General features: G+C 34.1%; 1 protein-coding gene across 1 annotated transcript; it reads right to left on the bottom strand.

Annotated features, from left to right (window-relative positions):
- Positions 1 to 773: 773 nt before the first annotated feature.
- LOC145100684 (putative methyltransferase PMT24) lies at positions 774 to 19,924 on the bottom strand. Its single transcript, XM_079037863.1, has 8 exons — positions 18,525 to 19,924; positions 18,258 to 18,407; positions 17,863 to 18,133; positions 17,650 to 17,760; positions 1,792 to 1,966; positions 1,413 to 1,688; positions 1,129 to 1,323; positions 774 to 1,056 (listed from the first exon to the last, which is right to left on the bottom strand). The coding sequence occupies exons 1-8, from the start codon at positions 19,908 to 19,910 to the stop codon at positions 831 to 833; spliced, it is 2,790 nt and encodes a 929-aa protein (XP_078893989.1). The 5' UTR covers positions 19,911 to 19,924; the 3' UTR covers positions 774 to 830.
- Between the last annotated feature and the right edge of the window lie 1,321 nt (positions 19,925 to 21,245).

Raw genomic sequence — 21,245 nt, forward strand, 5'->3', positions numbered from 1 at the left:
TCCTTCTGGAAAATGGATTTCATATCTACTATAGATGTGTTCTTCAAAACTTGATTTACGATTTTATCTAGCTTGACTCTAAAACTCATTTTCTGGATTGAAGTGGTTGAATGATTTCTGGGTTGAAGAATTTTTGGGTCGAAAGGATGAACATGATTTCTGAGTTCAAGAGATTGATGAGCAAAAACACCACGAATCTGGAACAAAACCGTATCCAGAGGAAATAACGCCGGAAAATCGAGTTTGACCGGAGAAGATGACCAGAAGATTCATTTTTGGCCGGAAACAACACCAGACCGATGATACCCACTATTACCAGTCTTATTGGTATAATATACACATTTCAAAAAGTTCAATGGTTGATAAAACACGAAAAATAATTTAATGACCAAATGTGACCAAAAGCTAAAGTACGTCACCGGCTCAAGTCATTATCCCTTGGAATTAAGCAGTCGGCTGAAAAATTTTCATTCAAGTTGCTAGCTAATTTTACATACTTTCAAGTGTATTAACATATCCAAAAAATATATAAATTTAACTGGTTTTTTATTAGTCAATTTCTGTTTGAGAAAATCTGTAGCTAGTTGATTATTCTCATGAACACCCACTTAACTTGTGAAAACTATTATCTAGTCAAGTTTAATTCCGTATTTTCATTTTAGCAAATTATAATATATATACTTGTTAAACCAAAGATCACCTAGTACCTATTCACTCACACTACCATCTACAATCTATTAGAAGAAAACAAGTATTTCAATACATTAGCCTCTATGTATACTTCTTCATGTCTTCACCAGATAGGAGCATTAATCTAAGATTGTGGAAGCTCATTCGAATAAAAAAGGAGCTGTGTATATGCTTGGCCTCCAGATCGACTTTCGACCACTGATTATTCCCTCTTGCTTATTTGTAAACGTTGAATTAACTTCCCAATGTAGTGATTTCAGTAATTTCTCGATTTCCATTATCATGCTGGACTCATCCCGAGCGATCAAATTTCCTCCTGGTCTTAAAATTCTATCAACTTCTGCCATTACAGATTTAATCTTGCACCTACATAAACATATCATAGTTCATGTAATAATCGGTTAACTTACCTATGCAAAATTTATCAACTGAAATCACCTGTTTTTCAGGTTGGAAAACAGATAGTCTGCATGGAGAAGATCATAAGTCCGAGGATATGTGCTAAAAGACTCACACCAATCATGATAAATGCCAAAGAGACCCCTCTCAAATATTAGTGGGAGTGTATCAAGAGAATCTACGTTCACCACATTTAGTACCCATAAATTTAGGTCTTTAAGTGCTGCAGCGAACCTGTAAACATTGGTTAAATACTTAGGGATTGATCATCGATCACAGGAATAGGCAAGTTTCAAAGACGAGTGATTGGTCTTAACACTTACCCACCATACGTAGCTCTCATGTCCATAACATTTCGTAAACTGGACCAGTTATTAATCCCAAGCTTACTCATATATGATTTGCTAATCACCTGTTTCCAATGCTCAAAATCAGCTATAAAGTCGTTTGCTGTTGGTTTTCCATAAACTGCGATCTGGGATTTATTTAACCAGTACGGAGGCTTTTGAACTCGGTCTGGCCATTCATCAGGCCAATGTGAACCTCTGTATGTCTCCCCCATCGGCACCTCGTGGATGCATGCATGTAGAGGTTCGTACCTAAGAAACATAACATAATTCCAGATCATGTAAGTTTAAGTTTGACATTACTCCGTCTGATTATCCAAAATAAGATGCATTAACTTCAAAAGTGAAGTCATACCAGGTAGCATCGGGATCATCATTGAGTTCACACATGGGAGGTTGCTGCTTCTTTCTTACATGATAGCATTCATTTGAGTCAGGTTTGTGGTAGACTGCGACACTAATTGCATTCAGTTTGTCCTTCTTGATGATGACAAGCTTCCAGCACATTGCGACCGTTAAAGCAGACATCTCTAAGTGTTGGATATTTATTAAAGTTATTTTAGGATTGGAACTTTTCTCTTTATTGCATATTGGATAAATAAATAGAAATTACAAACATTATATATAGATATTACAACATCATATAATTATATGTCAGTGTTAGAGTGTTATTTGGAATTGACGATCTGAATGAGTTTACAATCCGACCGATCAAAGAAAAAATTTTGTTCTTCCCGTGTGGACATATGTTACTATAGGAATCAAGGTTTTAAGTGTAATTATCGTATTAATTGATAACTCTTAGATAATACAAAACAAAGGGAATATATGAAATAAACATAACCCTATGTAAATATACGATTTTTACAATAAATTAGAATAACATAAAATGTTAACTCGTATCTCAAAGTGTAGGCACAAACTTTGTGCAAGTTTTTCAGAAGATACCGACTCACATACAAAGTGATAATCTATATGAATGTCTTTGCTTCTGCGTGTAATTAATCAGATTTTGACAAAGAAAAATGGCACTTTGATTTTCACATAATAAAATGGGACAATCCGCAGGCAATAATACATTGAGGTCACAAAGTAGATGGGTTAGCCAGATAATTTGTACAACCTCGTTTGCCATTGCACGGTATTCAAATTCACAGCTAGAGTGTGATAATGTAGGTTGATAGAATAACCGTAAGTAAAGCGACGAGTCTCGATGCAACCGCCCAATCGACATTAGAGTAGACGACCAACAATGACTTTGTTGGATAAGTGAAGTGTAAGTCGTGACTGACATTGCCCTTAACACAACTTAAAAGTCGTTTAACCAACTTACAACGATCAACCGTTGGAAATGAAGGAATTGATTGGCTTATTTGACAACATAAGACATATTTATTTGTTTTTTTGAAAGACTTTAACTTAAAAATTGTTGCGTATATGTTGCGTAACGGAGCACTGGACCATCCTGTTGAAACCAATTCTCACTTACTTTAAGTTATATTATTCAACTTAGATTTATTTTAATTTTTTTTCAACAACATGTTTATATTTTAACTAGTTTATAACCCGTAGAAACCACGATTATAAAATTGATTCAGTTTTTATAACAAAAAAATTCATAATTATTAATCAATTATTTTAAATAAATTATTAATTAAGAGATATACCAAATTTTAAAGTTAGTTATAACCTCAAATTTAACATATAATTAAAAAAGTAAATGTTTCTATAAAAATTTTACAATCTATTATTTAAAAACCTTTAACCTCATTAATTGTGATAATGATTGCCTAATATATCTCTTTGACACATGACATAATATTATAGTGACACATGACAAAAAGAGATTAAAACTACTCTTTTATTAGTATAAGGATAATAAGGATAATAACCATCGTCTTCCAAATAACCATCGTCTTCCAAATTTTAACAAAAATGAACATGTTTTTTTGACTAAATTAACAATTTTATTTATTGTTATTTAGCAAATATTATGTTTAATTCTTTTATATAAACCTCTTTAAAAATCATATCATCACAATGATCTTTATATTTGATTTGCATATGATTAAACTAAATAAATATTTTCTTTAGATTTATTTTTAACTATTATATAGTTAATTTCAGTTTATTGCAGTAGTTTGTAGAGGTTAAAAAACAAACAAACTTCTTTCTTACAGGTCGCAACCATTTGGTTCACCTTTTCTACTGCAGAGGGTTGCAAAATATGGTCCGCAGACTTCAGTCGTTTTCGTTTCGAAATAACAAACAAAACCTTAGTATCAAGAAGACCAACCAGGATTAATATATCATGACCATATATGGTTTGGCTCAATAACACACAATCATCCGTATAAGTAACTTCAAGTCTCAGTAGATATGTTAATTTTCCTAAATCTCTAATAGTGAATTCTTTGATGTAGACGATCAATGAAGTGATGTATAGAGGACTCATTATTATAGGTAAGTATGATATCATTGACATATACTAATAAGTAAAGTTTACAACATCCACGTTGAAGATGACCAAGGAGGTATCGAGTACAAACAAAACCTTATTGCACCAAAAAATACTAAGACGTTGAAGCCATGCATCTGGGGCTTTTTTGAGGCCATACAATGCCTTATTCAAACGAAAAACATAATCAGGATGTGAAGAATCCTTGAAACCTGGTGGTTGCTCTAGAAAAAAATATCCCTCAGATGCCCATTTTAAAAAGCATATTTTTTACGTCAAACTAATGAATAATCCATCAATTTTAACAAAAATAGAGTACCATTCGAATAGTTGTGTCTTTGACAACTGGACTAAAGGTGTGTGAGAAAATCAAAATCTGGAATATGAGAAAATCCGTATGCAACAAGACGTGCTTTATATCGATCAACTGAGCCATCTGACTTTTATTTGGTTCTAAAAAGTCATTTGGAGCCAACAACATTAGAGGGCTTTGGACATGGAACTATAGCACATGTTTTGTTTTAATATATCACCTTTAATTCCTCATGTAGTGCATCGCACCAATGTTGATTCCTATAGGCATATTTAAAACCTTTAGGATTAAGGAATGAAAGTATAGCATGGAGAAGATTATTAGGATCAATTGCTAAAAGATTCATTACATGTTTAGGCTTGATGATACCTGCACGAAAACGAGTAACCATGATAAGAGACGAAGTGTCAGGAGTGACCGAAGGTGCTGTTAGTAAAACAGCTACTGATCCAGGTGAGTTTGAAATGATTAACTTATTTTAGATAGAGGACCCATCCTAGTCAGTTTTGGTGACAATATCATCAGAGGGCGATAAGGGCTAATCGTCGTATGCCATATACGACCACACAATGGGAACTTTTAACGAGAACCGGAGGAGAAGTCATAGTTGGTAGAGTAGGCATTAGAGTGGGACCATCATCATAGATTCTTAGAAGAATATCATCCATGTTAGGAGATGAAGTGTCACATGAAAAGGGAAATGACATTTCATCAAACTGTACGTGCTTGGTGATGTTGATGTGAGGGGTGACCGGATTTAAACATTTGTAGCCTTTATGCTTGGTGCTCTAACCACTGAAAATACACAAGATACTCCTAGGGGAAATCTTGTGAGGTGAGTAGGCTTGTAAGTGAGGAAACACTCTACAACCAATCTATTTGAAATCGTTGTAGGTGAGAGTAGAGTGAAACATGAGTTCAAAAGGGGTCTTTCCATCTAATATTTTTATAAGAAGTCGTTTGCTAATAGTAGTCGAAGAGAATGCATCGACCCAAAGAGTTGCAAGATGATTGGTACCAAAGAGCATGGCTAAACCAGTCTCGGTTAAATGAAAGAGTTTATGTTCAACACATCTATTTTTTTTAGGAATATATGGACATGACATTTGATGATGAGTGTTTTGGATGTGAAGAATTGCTTGAATTGATGATTCATGAACTCCGTACTTCCATCACTTTGCAATACCTTAACTTTTTTGAAAATTGGGTATGAACAAGACCAAGAAAGGATTGAAGCACTGAAAAGAAATCAAATTTGGACCGTAATGGATAGAACCATGTAAACAGTGAGAAGTCGTTAGTGAACATGAAATAAAAATGATAAACTTTTGTTGAAGTAATAGGAGTCAGTCCCCATAGGTCACAATGTACTACATGAAGAACATGTTTAGATCGTTTTTCATTTAAAGTAAAAGGTAATTGATCTACTTTTGAAAGACGAAAAGGTTAACACAAACTAGGTTTAGGAAAAATAGATGTAAGTTTTAAATAACCAAATTTATTCAAACTAGTAATAACATCAAAACCAACATGACCTAAACGTTTATGCCATAATTCCAGTGAAGCCTTAGAAAGCGAAATTAAAGATGAAATATATGCTTAAAAAACCCAGAATGTAAAGCTCATCTTCATGTTTCCCTTTTGCTAGATTTTACTTGGTAAATGGATCCTAAATACCAAAATAAGTCTGGGAAAATAAAACATCAACCAGTTTATCACTAGTAAGATTATTGACCAATAGTAAATTCTTCCTTAGATTAGGCTCAATAAGAACATCACTTAATGTCAATTTAGGTCAAATAGAGGTCCTACCAATGTAGGAAATAGGTACAATATTACCTTTGCCAAAAGTAACGTTTTCTTTGCCATAATACAAAGCGGAAGAATCAAGATGAGACGGGGAAGGGTCCATATATGTGATGGTGCCAGAACCAACATATGAATCTATAGATGAATATTACATGTAGGAACTATGTAACGAATGAACTAGATTAGCTATCGAGTTAGAAAATGATCAATTATAAGTGGCTAATTCGAGGAATTGATTTTCATAATGGCCATTATTTATACATAACTGAAGATATGGAGGAGGATGTCCCCGACCACCACCCACACAAGATGAGGCTCATCCACGGTTGGAACATCCATGACCACGACCACAAGAAGAACACAACAAAAAAGATGATTTATTGGTGGTGTTAAAGGTAATTATTTTACGATAAGGGTCATGTAGTGATGCCATGAATAATTTGTGACTTTCTTCTAAAGAAAGTAAATCACAAAAAATGGTTTTAGCTACGATGCATGGTGGGAATTATAGAAGGCATGGAAAGTTGGTCCGAGACCATAAAGAAACCAATGAGACTTGTTCAAAATTTGACACTGGTTGCTCAATAATAGCCAACGAATCACAATACGATTTAAATTATTTACCAAAGTTGAAAAAAAGAGATTACCTTTCTTGAGATTATGGAGAAAGGCCTATTGATTTTGAGCACGTTCAACTATATGCAGTCTCGAGAGCATTCAAAACATATGAAACAGTAGAATGACCAAGTGCTTCAACCATAACTTATTATCTAAGAGAGTACTGAAGAAGAAGAAGCATTCATTGATCAGTTTCCAGCCAAGATGTATAGGCTGGATTGGGAAATTCTTTGGCCTCATTGATAATGGTTTGCAATTGAGCTAGGGTTGGAACCATGAACAAACCTGAGCCACTTTTGCTAGGAGAGAAGTGGAGTGATTTGATTGCATCAAAGTAGGTATTTGGAAGAGGACAATTTAATTGTCCTATTGTGAATATGAGTATTCCTTGGGATCTCATTAGAGGAAGATGAAGGCACCATGGATGGGTACAACCCGATAGGAAAAAGGAGGGAGTCAATAATGATTTTAGGGTTGAGGAGGGAAAGAAATCCAAACTTGGTTGATATCATATAAGAATCAAAATTTTAATATAATTATCATCTTGAACTGATTCCTATTAAATAATACAAAATATAAGGGATACATGGAAATACAAATAACCCTAACCAAATATATGATTTTCACAATAAATGAAAGTAATATAAATTGTTAACGCATATGTTGAATAGTTACATCGACCAAATCACGTTAATTTATCCCTATTATTTTATTTACTTTCTTATATAACAAGCTGTATTAGAGACATGATTATTCGAGCAGTCCGATCTGATGATTGAAGGGATGTTGTTTTACAAGTTTAATTTGGATAAGTTCAACGAATCGAATGACTTCACATTGTGGAAGGTGAAGATGAAGGGTCTTATGGTTCAATTTGGTTGTGAGGAAACATTAGAAGGAGAGGCAAAACATCCGAACAGGATGTCTATAAATACGAAGAGGGATATTATGGAGAAATGGCATAACATAATTCTATTATGTTTGGCTGATGAAGTATAAAAAAACACTATGTTAACAAATACGCTACCAGCAGAGAACATAAAAAATTACTACGGCATATTCTAGACTTTATTTGGCTAATGTAGTTAGTTTGGTAAGCAAGTTTATAAGTAATATGGGGAATGATTAATAGGAAGCAACCAAGTATATGCAATACTTGAAAGGAAAGTTTAATATTCTTCTAGTTTATGATATTATAAATTTTTCAATGGTATGTTTGGCTATGCAGACTCGAATCATGGTGTTGAATTAGTGAAAGGAAGATCATTGGCATACTATATTTTTACTTTATTTAGATGTGTTATTTGTTGGAAGGCAATATTACAACATGCAATTTCCTTATGAATAATTGAATCAAAACACATATCAATGAATGAAGGGATAAATGAGTGTGTATGGCTATATGGTTTTGTTCAAAGTCTTCTATAGAAGGTAGGAAAGCCTACTTTGTATTGTAAGAGTCAGAGTGAGTTAAGACTAGAAAAGAATCCAATCTATTAGGAGAAGGTGAAGGCTAGTGCTATCAAACTAAACTTGGTCATGATGTTCTTAAAGAAGACAATGTCTCTATTTAGAAGATAGATACCAAAGAGAACTTGACAAATATGTTAACAAATACGCTACCAGCAGAGAACATACAAAATTACTTGGACTTGGTTAATGTTCCTAAAAGGTAAGTCCCTATGTGGAAAACTAGCTGGAAGGAGACGATTCTTGGGAATCCTTGATGCTTGAAGACAACTCAAGTCAGGGTGGAGAATTGTTAGAACGTAACTTCGAATTTTTGTGATCCCAATGAATTTATGAGTCGACCGGATGAAAGTGAAAAGACTTGAAATGAGAGATCTAAGGGATAAGTGTTTGGAGTAGGCGGAGGGTTGTTTGTGGACCTATTTTCTTATGACCCAAAACGGGTGCTAGGGGTACATCACCTATGGTATGGACCCATTTTCTTTTGTTGAATTTAGTTGTTTAAGATCTACGCTATATTGTTGTTATGGGTTTTACGATTACAAATATTTGTATCTAGGGTTCCTACTGTATCTAATTTGAAATAAGTGAATAATAGAAGAGATATACAATTACTTCTCGTGGACGTCGCTTATATCGCCTAAAAACGTTAATTCTCTATTCCATTTCCTTGGTTTTGTTTTCTTGATTTCAAAAAAGGTGACCTACACATAAACTCTAACCTAAAGGCTTGAATACACAATATGATCAACCGAAACATATCCAATTTGATATGCCTCAGGCAGCAAAGGATAGGCATGAACCTAAATGTTCGAATACAGAAATAAATCTCATGAAATGGGCATTTTTTTTGGTGAATATGTAAACAATTCGTGCTTCTTTAAAGGTAAATAGAACTTATAAATATTTGTAAGCAACTTCTCTTCCTCACAATGGAAGTCGTCTTATGTATGTTGCATGAAAGCATGAAACACTAGGATGGTAGAAAGATAAAGGGGGAAAAATAACTATGTTTGAAGATATTTATACCAAATCTAATCCATTGTTTCAAAAAGGCACTGATATTTTGTATAAAAGTGAGAAAATTTCTTATGCTTCAGATAAGAACATGCAACAAATTTTCGTCAAGGAATATTGCAAAACATCAACTATGATATTGTTTATTTGTGGAATATGTTAGTATATATCTATTTTGTCACACCCCCGAACCAGACGGCGGAAACGTCCGAGGGCTGTTGTGACTCAATTGAATACCATCACAGTGAATATACATGAATCATAACATCATTCATCACCATGCATTGAAATAGTACAATTGGTAGTGTTTACATTTAGTACATTGTTTCATAACATTACATTCCCAAAAAGTAGATGGTTCGACACTAGATAAACAAACAACAAGACATCACTGAGTACGTTTTTCCCTTCAATTTACCTGTTACCTGAGAATACAAGTATTTTGAAAAACGTCAACATATGAAATGTTGGTGAGTTCATAAGTAATGTTTGAAATATAATGTTTTGTATTGTTTTGAAAACCACCAGAAAATCCGATATTTTCTGAAAAGAGTATCGTGTAAAAAGTGTGAAGATCCGTAAGTATGCTTGTTTGTTTCTATAAATGTAAAAAAAAATTGCTAGACTTGGTATGCATCTTGTAGGTGTATGAATTGAAAACCCTAGGAAAACCCGATGTTTTCCTAATACTTTGAAATACGCGTTTTACATTTTGTTATACCGTTGTGACATGTGTATTCGATAATTCCAGGTGACATTGGATTAATTATGGATTGTGAATTGTTATAAACACGCATTAATGAAAACGACCAGTTTACAACTATACAAACGATCCCTTAGGCGTCGTCCGTACTATTGACTTAATCCAACCACCCTAACTTCTCATAGCCCCACAACCGAGGAGAAAAGAGGGTGCGAAGCCCCCGCTATTTCCATAAGTCATTCAAGGCTATCGTGAATGCGAAAGGCCCTTGGCCCGGCTCGCATTGGTGAATTCTCGACTTTGCTAGCAGTACCAAAAGACCCTTGGGGCCCAACAGCACAAAAGCCATTGAAAGTCCTTTTACATGGAATTAGGTCATGTAAGACCCAACAACATGTAAGCGAGTTTCCTTCGGGCCTAAAGATCATGTCATTGGGCTAGCTAGGCCCGACAAGCACGATTTGAAACTTTCGGGCCCAAAGATGGTGTATCGACGTCTAGTGAATTCCCACGTGTGTATTGACTTCCCGTAATTTCAGCGTGTGTATTGTAGTATCGTCGTGTATAGATTTTTGATTCATTATTGATTCGAGACCGAATCAATTCGTTTGGTAACGATTTTTGGTATTGAAGGTGTATTATGTTTCATCGGTAGTCGTGGTACTAGTATTTCATCATAACGGATTTGTTGTTTAAAACATTAGAGTTTTTACTTTTTGCAGCCCCTTTCTTTTGGATAAATTTACACTTTTGACCCTTTGTATAAAATAATTTCTATTTTAGTCCTTAAACCATTTTTCTTGACACTTTTGTATCAAAACTTGTTGAAAAGGTATTTTTCAGCTCAAATTTATTTGAAAAACAGTTTTAGTCCCTCAGAATGAAGTTTTCTCGGCTGAAACCTCTTTTTTCGCAATTTTTACACTTTTGGCCCAAAATAGAATTTTTTTTGCATCTTTGGTCCCTTTTAAATATGAAAAGTATTTTTAACCCTTGAAATGGACTTGGAGCACTAGTAGTCCCCTGTTTTACAGAAAAGTACAGTTTCAGCCCCTCTAATTTGAAAATCTCGCAATTTGGGCTTTATTGGGCCGAAAAGTTCATTTTTGGCCCATTATGCTTAAAAATTCACATTTTAATCCTTCAAAAGAGTAAATTTCCAGAAAATACATTCTTGAAACTGTTTTGACTCATCTCAACCATTAGAATTTGCATTTTGTCATTTTGGGCCTTTTGAATTTATATTTTCAACATTTTGAGCCCAAAAATAGGTTTTTAGCCCAAAAATGTTCATATTAACCAACTTGGTTATTTTTCTAGAAATGATTTGTGTGTAATAATATGATTTATACTTGTTTCATACAACCTAATGTAAATCTCGATTTTAAGGACTTTTTGACTAGATCCAACACCACAATCACATAAGAACATATATATAAACATAGAAATCACACAAGGCATACATATACTCATAGATCTACACATTTGCTTGTATTCCCCGCACAAAACTCATAAAAACCGAAAAATCGGGGGTATGAAGCTCACCTTTAGGTGTGGTTTCGGCCTTTAGAAGAAGTGAGAGAAAGTTTGGCCTTAGTACCTCTCCTTGGAAGATCTCGAACTTAGAGAGTTTCTAGGAGAGTGATCAAGGTTTTTACATGGATTAGAAGAAGATTTTGATAAAACAAAGTACCAAAATCATAGATCCTAACTTGATCTTACCTTAGGTGAAGAATTTGTGATGATATCTCCTTGAAAGCTCCTTAGATCTCGAAATTTTGGATGAAGAAAGGTGAGGGTGTTCCTTGAGAGAGTTTGCTACACAAAAAGTGGATGAAGTGTGTGTGTTTGGGAGCTCTCGGCCGAGAATCAAGAAGAAGAAGAGAAAGAGAGTTGAGATGACTAACCTAGATTCATGTTGGTCCATGCATGGAGGTATGGGATGAATTAATGAGGTGGCAATCTCACAAGTCAACTCTTCATCCCTTGAGTTTGGGCTTGGGCCGAGATTTGGAGAGGAAAAAAAAAGATTTTTGGGCTTTATTGCCCCTAAGCCCATATTAGAGTTAGGTTGAGTGATTGTTGGCCCTATAAAATATAATTGTGATTTTTATGCTTTATTAGGCTAGATTAGGTTAATTATGGTCCAAAATGGTTCATATAATTAATCTATTTCATTCTAGGCCCAATATGGCCCAAAATATTGAATTAAATGGAAATGGGTCCAATTAGAGCCCATTTAAGAGTTCCTAACCCAAGATGGTCAAATTGGAAGCTTATTGGTCCATTAGGCCCAATAAGGAAGTCCTAGTCCAAAAGTGGACTTAAACAAGAACTTCTAGGGTTTCCAATTGCCTATTGACTACTTGAAATGCTTGCATGGTGTATTTGATTGAATTTTTGTTGTCATAAAGTAAGCTTCATACATGCTCTTATGTCTTTGATTCATAATTTTACTCAATTGTTGTAGTTACAAGGCACAAAATTTCTAGTTGTGACATATTTATAACTCAAGAAGAGTTAGATAGATCAGTCTGCATGACAAGAAGAATCTGTGAGGGCGTTTAAAGAAAGAAGAGAGTCAAGACACATAAAGAGCTTTTAACAATTAGTTCCTCAAGTTTTTTTTTCTATGAAAAAAGGAAATATACGTTAGAGTTAGTTTTGCATATTGAATCCCCAAACAATATGATGATATAAGTATCATCAATAAGTGGCTCAATGGAATTATATGAGATTATGGTGTAGATGGAGAGAAAAGATATGACAATGGGTTCGCATAAGATAATGCAACCTCTTAGATAATTTGTAGAAATAATGTTTATGTGGAAGGGGAAGACTTATGCCATAATGAGAAACTTAAATAACGAAAATGTTTTGAAGAGGAACCAAATTTTAAAATGAAAATGAGAGGAAAGAAAAATAATGAAGCAAAGATGATATAGATCCGACTATGGTGACTATGGTATGCTATGGGAGGGAGAAGACCTTGCAAAGGTGTTGTTGAATATTTTATAAAGAGTTGCTTTAATCACTAAATATAATTGCACTTTTGAAAACATTTGGAGAAAAAGTGTAATGACATTTTCACAATATCACATCCAAATGAGATAATTCATATAAAATAAACATCAGTTCTATTGATGTACCAAAGAGGTGATTTGGAAGCATCCTAATATATATAGTTTCCTTGTCCCAATAATAAGAATTTGACTGATGTGGATCATCGAGTTTTGAAGAAGTTTATCATATATGATACTAAATCCGTAAAAACACCTTTGGGGATTCAACTGAAGCTCTCAAAGAGACATTCACAACAAAAAATGAAGCAAAGGAATAGATGAATATAGTTCCTATGTATCAATAATGGGTAGTTCGATGTATTTATGATATTTATAAGAATAAACACATTGAGTTTTTGAGGAAAATCCTTTGTAATAAGAATCCAACATATATGTCTACAAGATGGTGAGAACGGAGAAGTTAAAGCTATACTGAAATTCAAAATGGTCTTCCTAAATATTGGTGACAAGGCGAAAAACTAGAGAGTGAAAGTTACACATATAACATCCGCATAATGGGCCTAGAATTTTAGTCCTTTTTAGTACAACTTACTTGTTAAAGAATAAAATAAAATTTAAATAGTTAAATTAACTATTTATTAATTAAAAAAATAATCGAAATAAATTCATCTTAATTGAATTAAAAGTTTAAAGAGTATCATGAAGTTAAATTGGGTGCAAATATAGAATTAAGATAACGGGGACTAAAACTATCAATTCTATGAAACTTAGATTTGACCAAACATAAGTTGAAAATGTCAAGATGTTGATTTTCCATTTTCTTACAGGAAAAATATATAACTTGCTAAGACTTGTTAAGGTTAGGTGGTATTATTAGTGTAAAACTTGAAAGTAAACGACCATAAGTGTAAGTTGTCAAAGATTATAATAAAATCTAGATTTAGGAAGGATGAGGAATATCAATTTCTTCTAGATGGACCATATATTCAAATCCATTTAGAAGTGCCTATAAAGGATTAGAGTTAAAATCCTACTTCGAAAGCCTTAAATGTATAACTCCTTCTTGTTCTTCCTCTTAAATCAATCTAGGGTTTGGGGATTTACCACAATTTAAAATTTATGTTGATTAAGAGCATCAAAATTAGTTGATAACTTTGTTTTAATCACGTGTTCATGAATCTACACTCAAATCACCCTTACATTTTTTTAATTTGGAGCTAGAATGCCATTTGGAAGTTCCAAACCCAACCAATGATAAATTCAAGTATAAGTGATCTAATAAAACTATCATCAGGAGACATGATCATTAATGGAGTTAGTTTGAGTTTTTAAATTTTCTTGATAACTTCAACAAAGTTTTTGTTTTATCATGACATAAACTAGCAAACTCTTTGTTAGAACTTCATGTCATAAATCTAAACATGCAAAGTCCATTGTATTCCCGTGTTTTGATGATTTTGAGATTATATACCATTTTGATGTTCATGTGACAATTATTGATCATAATGAAGTTTTTAGGAGTTCTAAGACGTCATTGAATCCTTAACCCTTGTGTAAATAATGTATTATAAATGTATTAAAAAACTTTTAAGATGTTAGTATACATTTAGGATCATTAGATGTAGTTTAGGAGGTGTTGGAAGAGGTTTGAACAACTTTAAATAAAATCTAGACAAAACTATAATGTAATTGTTCAGGGTATAAATGTATGCAGTATGGATATAAATGTCTGATATATGGCCATGTCTACAATATGGATATTTATATGTGCAATATGTATATCTATGTCAATAATATGGATGTTTGTAATATGGATATCTCAACTTTAGCAAATTCATTTTAAAATGATTACATTTTCTTATAGGTTATACATTGGTTAAATTAAGATAGGTTGGAAGTAAGGTTTAGACTAGATTTATGCAATTAGTCATTGTAAATAATAGTTAACCATTAAGGTTTAGTTTGTGCTTAAAAGTTAGAAGTGATGTGATATTAAGGACTAATGTAAATAAATACCAGAAGAACAAAACAGTTATAGATTGTTTTGAAATTACTTTCTCTATATAGTACAACTCTTGAATGCTATGTGGATATTATATATACTTGGTGCATTCATGAAAACTATTCTCAAAACGGTATTTTTATGGGGAAAATGTATGATTTAGAATGAACATATTTGAGCATAATATATGGTCATATCACCTAGCATGCGTTGACTTAGTCTTTCCATGCCATTTTTGGGATAATCCCATATGCGATACTATTTGCCACATCTTGCTATTAGTTACGGGATTTTTTGTATGAGTTACCACATAAGATAATAACTTATGGGATATGCGTTACAAGCCTATTCAATGTTTCATGTGGGATGATTATATGCTTACAAAATATTAGGATTTATTTTTGAGCATTTAAACATGTTTTAGGTGTGATGTCGCTATCTTATTTATGACATTCCTACAATGTTGACCCTTAGTATGAAAGGGCTTTGTTGAGAGAGGAAACTTGGGTTAGGAAATCTGGAAGCTTATGCATAGCATTTATGTTGTGATAAAGTTTTATTATTGTTTGACATGCTTAACTCTAAATACTTTTGTCCCATTATAATAAACACTTTTCATGTTTTTTTGAAATATTTTGGGAGTCGAGTGTTTCTATTATCCAATTCCCTTCAAGAGTTTATGTCAAGATTTATTCACTAGACCCCAACCATAATGTTATACCTTTTACATATACTCAAAATTGAAGATAAAGTAGATGATTATTTGAAGATTGCTTGGCTATTTAGAACTAGGGGTGTTCGATTGGATGAATCGATTTGATCCGATCCAATCAAGTGAATCCAAATTGATTTTGATTTTCAAAACATGGATCCAAATAGTCCAAACTAAATTTAAATCCAATCCGATCCGATCCGGTTACAAATCGGTTGGATCGGTTTTTATAATTCGGTTTTAAAAAACCATAACATTTTAAAACGACAAATAATTATAATATTACTAAACTTTACATAAGAAGCAAAAACAAATTACTTAGTGGCGATTTGAAATTTATAAACAACTAATAAGAAGATATATTATAGTTAAATATTTTATAGATAGAAAACTTTTGAGTGAAAATGCATATTAATGTTTTTTAATCAGATGAAACGTTCCTATTTGAAAAAATAAATTATAAAATTAATAAATAATTAAAGATATATAATTATAAATATATAAATAATAAATGTTTATTCATTTTTTTTTGGACTATTCGGTTCCTATTTTATAAACCAAAACCAATCCGAAATCCAAAATAATAATTCGGTTTTGTTGAAAACCAATCCAAAAATCAAAATATCTTAACCAAATAGTCCAATCCAAATTGTCCAATTGGATAATTCGGTTTTATCCGAATAGTGAACATGCTAATTTAGAACGCCAAGCCCAATGTAATGGTTAGAACTTAACTTTTTGTTTTGATATGGATTGATCACACTCTTATACTTATGTTAGATAATAAAACGGTTTAAATTTGAACTTTTGGGACCCAAATTCCCCAACTAAGATTTAAAATGCTTAAATGTTTTCAAAAGCAATATTAATTAATTAATTCTAGCTTACACACATTGGAAGACTTTTAGGTTGTTGATAAGTCTCCAAGTGCGATATTGTTGGGTTGTAGAATATGATTGCTTTTTGACCTTATTGCTTCTACTAGGACCTAGTACCGGTTCCTGCACTATACGTATAGATCTCATTGTAATTGTAAACATTATTACAAAATAATAAAACCTCTCTAAACACGTGTGGACCTAGCACTATTACCTAATCATGTGAATCACATAATTCTTCTTCCCTCTATCATTTTTCTCTTTTTGTCTTTATTTGTATGTTTTTGGTTCTGAATTCAAACAGACAGGTGGGTAGAACAAATGATCCATGAGACTGAAATGCAATTCCAGTTAGACTAGTTCGAGATAAAAGGTGTGGCAGTGTCTCTTAATTACCAATGAATGTAATGGTGACCGATGTACGACTAATGGTAGAAAGTGCAATGATGGGAGGAGAACAGAAAGGCGGAATTTTATGTTGGGAAAATTAGGATTTGCGGTGGAGATCTGGATACCAGCTTGGATCGTGATATCACTTTCGAAACTGATATTTCTACCCTATGTCTGTGTTACAAGAAATTCAGCCTAGGATAATCCAAGCGGACACCTACGTTTCTAGGCACAGAAAACGTAAGCTATTATGCTAAAAGGTTCTGTGAATGTGTGATGAAAAACGAGAGCTAAAAACCTCCGTCTTCTGGAAAGGAAGAGTTGTTTATATACTAAACACGATTAGGGTTTCATTAGGGTTGGGCCGTCATTACTTGCTTAGGAAGCAAGTAATATTAATCCGGATTAGGGTTACCAAAAACTAACGAGTTTCGTTATTCTACCATAATCACCCTTAAGAAATTGAATTTTCCATTCTGAATTCAAACAGACAGCGGGACCCCAGCCAGGGGCTCTCCCCCTTGGACCCCGCTAGGGGCGCTGCCCCTTTGGAAACCCCGGACCCGGGGGCGCTGCCCCAGACCCCGGACTAGTCGTCGAACCGGCTTCTAACTCGATCTTATACATGCGTGCACTCCACACAAACCCGTACATGTATTAGAGTACAAATCATGAAACCCTTTAGCTCACATGTTAGTTCCAGTTACTTAAAATGACATGGTGACACTAAAATCACCAACATTTTATAGGTTTGGCTCTTATATCCCAAACACAATATAATCATTACGTATGAAATTGATATGAAAACTTCGAATAATACCTTTCCATATTTGAATATCCTCTTCATGTGTTCGGTAAACCGGTGTTGCTGACCAAACAAAGTAACCTCCCGGACGAAGCATACGGTTAACCTCCAAAAGAAGGATGCCACCTTAAAAGAAACGAAAGCAACATCTACTTTAAACGGTGTGAAAGATTGTAACACCTGTGTTGTGTTTAAGGTAATATATAATCAGAAAGGTGAGAGGAGAACCTTCTTTGTGCCAAGGTACTCTGCAATGAGCACAATGTACCAGATCAAAAACGTTACTAGGAAATGGAAGGCGTTGAGAGCCCATGATGGCAAAAATCGCAGGTATCCCTCTTTCCAAAGCGAATTGGATTTGAGCTTCATGGTCATCTCTAGGGGCGAATGACATTGCTAGAACGTCTTTATCGAAGAGGTATCCTCCAAAATTCGCTATACCACATCCTACATCAAGAATTACTCTTGTGTGCTTCCCCCATGCAATCTCAGGCGCTGCCTATATTGATTTTAGAAATATTTTATAACTTCTATATATATATATATATATATATATATATATATATATAAATATATATAGTTCTTCAAACTGGCGAATACTTTTGTATACGAAGTTCTCTCACCTCTTCTAAGAAGTCGATATAACGACAAGCACCATGTGTAAACCGAGTTTCAGCACTAGGGAAAGTGACGATTTCTCCTGTTACCTTCACGGAGTTCGGGCGCCCCTTTAGATCTGACAAGGCCTGGCTAGGCACATTATGGAGCCATATCTGCCATTTATATCTTAATATTCGTTAAATAAATCTGATTTATTTTACAAATAGTAGAACTTATAAAGAATCACCAACACCAAGAAAGAAGCGCTTTATAAATAAGAGTATCGGTACTTTATCTCGACTTTGAGGCCATGGAATAGGTGTCTTATAGTCCCTTGGGAGAGGGACAAGACAATCGGGAGTCTCCTTTGGGCAATGTCTCTCGTGGTGTTCGTTGTGTTGCCAATGATGGAAATTTCTGATTGCTATCTCGTTATCCAAACAAGGTATGTAGTTTGTCCCAGCCTTTACGTTGCATAACTTCCATTGGTATCCGTACATGTCAATGTTATCTGCCACCTTACTAGTCTCACTAGTACCATTAGTATCTTCTTCTTGTCTCTCCTTTTGGTCTTCTTGTTGATCAACCTGAGTTTCTGATTCATGTGGTATCTGAGAAGAACGCTCTTTAACTTCAGCTAATTCGGTTGTGTTGGTTTCGATCTTAGCTTGTTCCATTTTCTGTCTAACATCTAATTCTTCTCGATTTTCAGCTTGGGCTCTTGTCTCGGATGCAATTGAGTGAGATTTTATTGGTTCATCATCATCTTCTTGAACTTGATCATCAGTCGTCACCCCTTGTTGAGATTCTCCTTCTTTATCTTCTTCTTGTTCTTCTTTCTCTTCTTGATTCTGCATGCTTTTTTCTTTTCCTTCATTGACACTTTCTTGTTCCTTGTTGTCCTCCAATTCCTGCGTGTCATCTTCACCACCAGGTTCTGTTTGTTTATCATCTTGGTTCCCCATATCACTTTGTTGATCATATTCATTTCCAGTATCTTGATCACCCCTCGTCATGGTATTTTCTTTAATCTTTTGAGTTATTTGCTTCTGTTCCTCTTCAGCCGATGCTTCTCCTTCCATTCCATTCAGGCTATCTTTGACTACTGTAGTCGATATTTCCATTTCTTGTTTTTCTATAGCTTCCTCTTGGAGTTGCTCAGCCTCTTGTTTTCCCGCATCACTATCATTCAGACTCTCGGCTTCATCATCCACATCATTGCCCATGCTTTCTTGTTTAGGTTCAACTTCAATATTAGAAAACCGAACCTCACCCGAGCTTTCATCCACCTGGAGCTTGTAATCTTTGCCCTTTTCTTGAATGTTTTCCAGATCATTGTGTGATTTCGATTCATCTTCATTTTGCATAACATCCATAAGAAAATCGCTATGATTGTCTTCAGAAACACTAGCATTAGTGGTGTGATCAAGAAGTTTATCTTTACTAGCGTCATCGGGGATTTTTCGATGGAACTTTACAAAACGACGTTTGATATCTGACAAGGTATCATCACGCAAGTTATTGATCTGAGTGGTGGTCGATGGATAAACAGCTGAACTGGAGGTTAGCATCCAGACACCTAAGACACACACCGTCACAAGCACCGCCATTGTCACGGCAGAAGAACATGAAATACCGGAAGATCTCTTGTTAGCACGAGGTTTTCCAATTGCCATTGTTGTTTCATGGGGGGAAGAGGGACTAAAGTTGAAAAGGTGAAAAAAGACCTGATGAAATGTCAAGGAGAAGATTCAGCAACGTTTGTGGAGTTGAAAAGTCTCAAGATCCAAAATAAATGGACCCGGAAAAATATTTGTTGCCCTTCTCATGTGTTTTATGGCTTCTTGTTGTACTTTCTTACACTAACCATAACCATGCTAAATGGTTGTGTTTTTGTATTTTGGCTGACGGATCTTACCCTTTACTAGATACCGCATTGTAGACATCTCAAAAACATTGTTTTTTATTTATTTTATTTTATTTTATTTAGCAAGGCGGAATTTTCATCTCTAATTAACTAGAAACACATTTCATCATATAGGTGTGTACGAATACTAGATATGGACCATATGGTGGTTGTATTAAAATTGATCGATCGCGCAATCAGTATAAACCCATTATAGTGGTCGCCTAAGTGAATAAGGATTGTCAGATGTATTTGTCATTGAAGAGTGGTCAATTTTTCCAGCAACATTTTCTTCTTTACTTTAGCTGTTCGTCTCCCATATTTGTTAGCTTCGTTTTGCTTATTTTCCTTGTAGGTTCTGCCAACTTTATGACTATATAACTACGTACATGTAATGTTCAACATTCTACCGAATCGAAGTAGTGTAATTCTTAGGCAATCAGACATCAATTCAACATATTTAATACAATTTATTATGTTATATGAATAGACCGATCAAACCTCCCTAACGTTATTCCAAACTTGTTCCAAGATTGACCAAAAATAATCAGTGTGGCATTACTCTTTAATTCTAAGAAAAAGCCAATGGAATCACGAATTAAGTACATTTTATGACAACATCCTCAAGAAGCAAGATATATCGATTTTGTGTCTAAATGGTTGCTCGTCTGAAAGTTTTGAACAAATAATCAATTTTATGCTTATTTCACTTTGGTATATGAAACCCTTCACTTTTTGAACCCTTTCCAACAATCAACCTCCTGAGTAATCAGTTGAACTTATTGCCCAAGTCATTTTTCAAGGTTCACTAACATAGTTAGCACGATTAGTAACACTTAATGGACCAACTCATATATTCCCGCTATCGAGGGGTCATATATTGTTTCACACAATGTGTTCTTAGTGAACTTTCTTCATATTTGTCTTGATTGTGCACTCTTCGAGTTCATAATGGCTTCATCATATTTAATCATATTTGTATATGATCTAAGCTTGAATATGGAAACTTAGAAGTTCATCAATGTCTTTTGATAGTATTTGGTTGTATGAAACTGTTATAGTCCCCTTCTAAACCCAAAAGCACATTAATAAGTAAGAAAAAGTA

This window comes from Lactuca serriola, chromosome 4, assembly GCF_051521515.1.
Source record: "Lactuca serriola cultivar US96UC23 chromosome 4, Lser_US96UC23_V15, whole genome shotgun sequence".
Classification (NCBI taxonomy): Eukaryota; Viridiplantae; Streptophyta; class Magnoliopsida; order Asterales; family Asteraceae; genus Lactuca; species Lactuca serriola.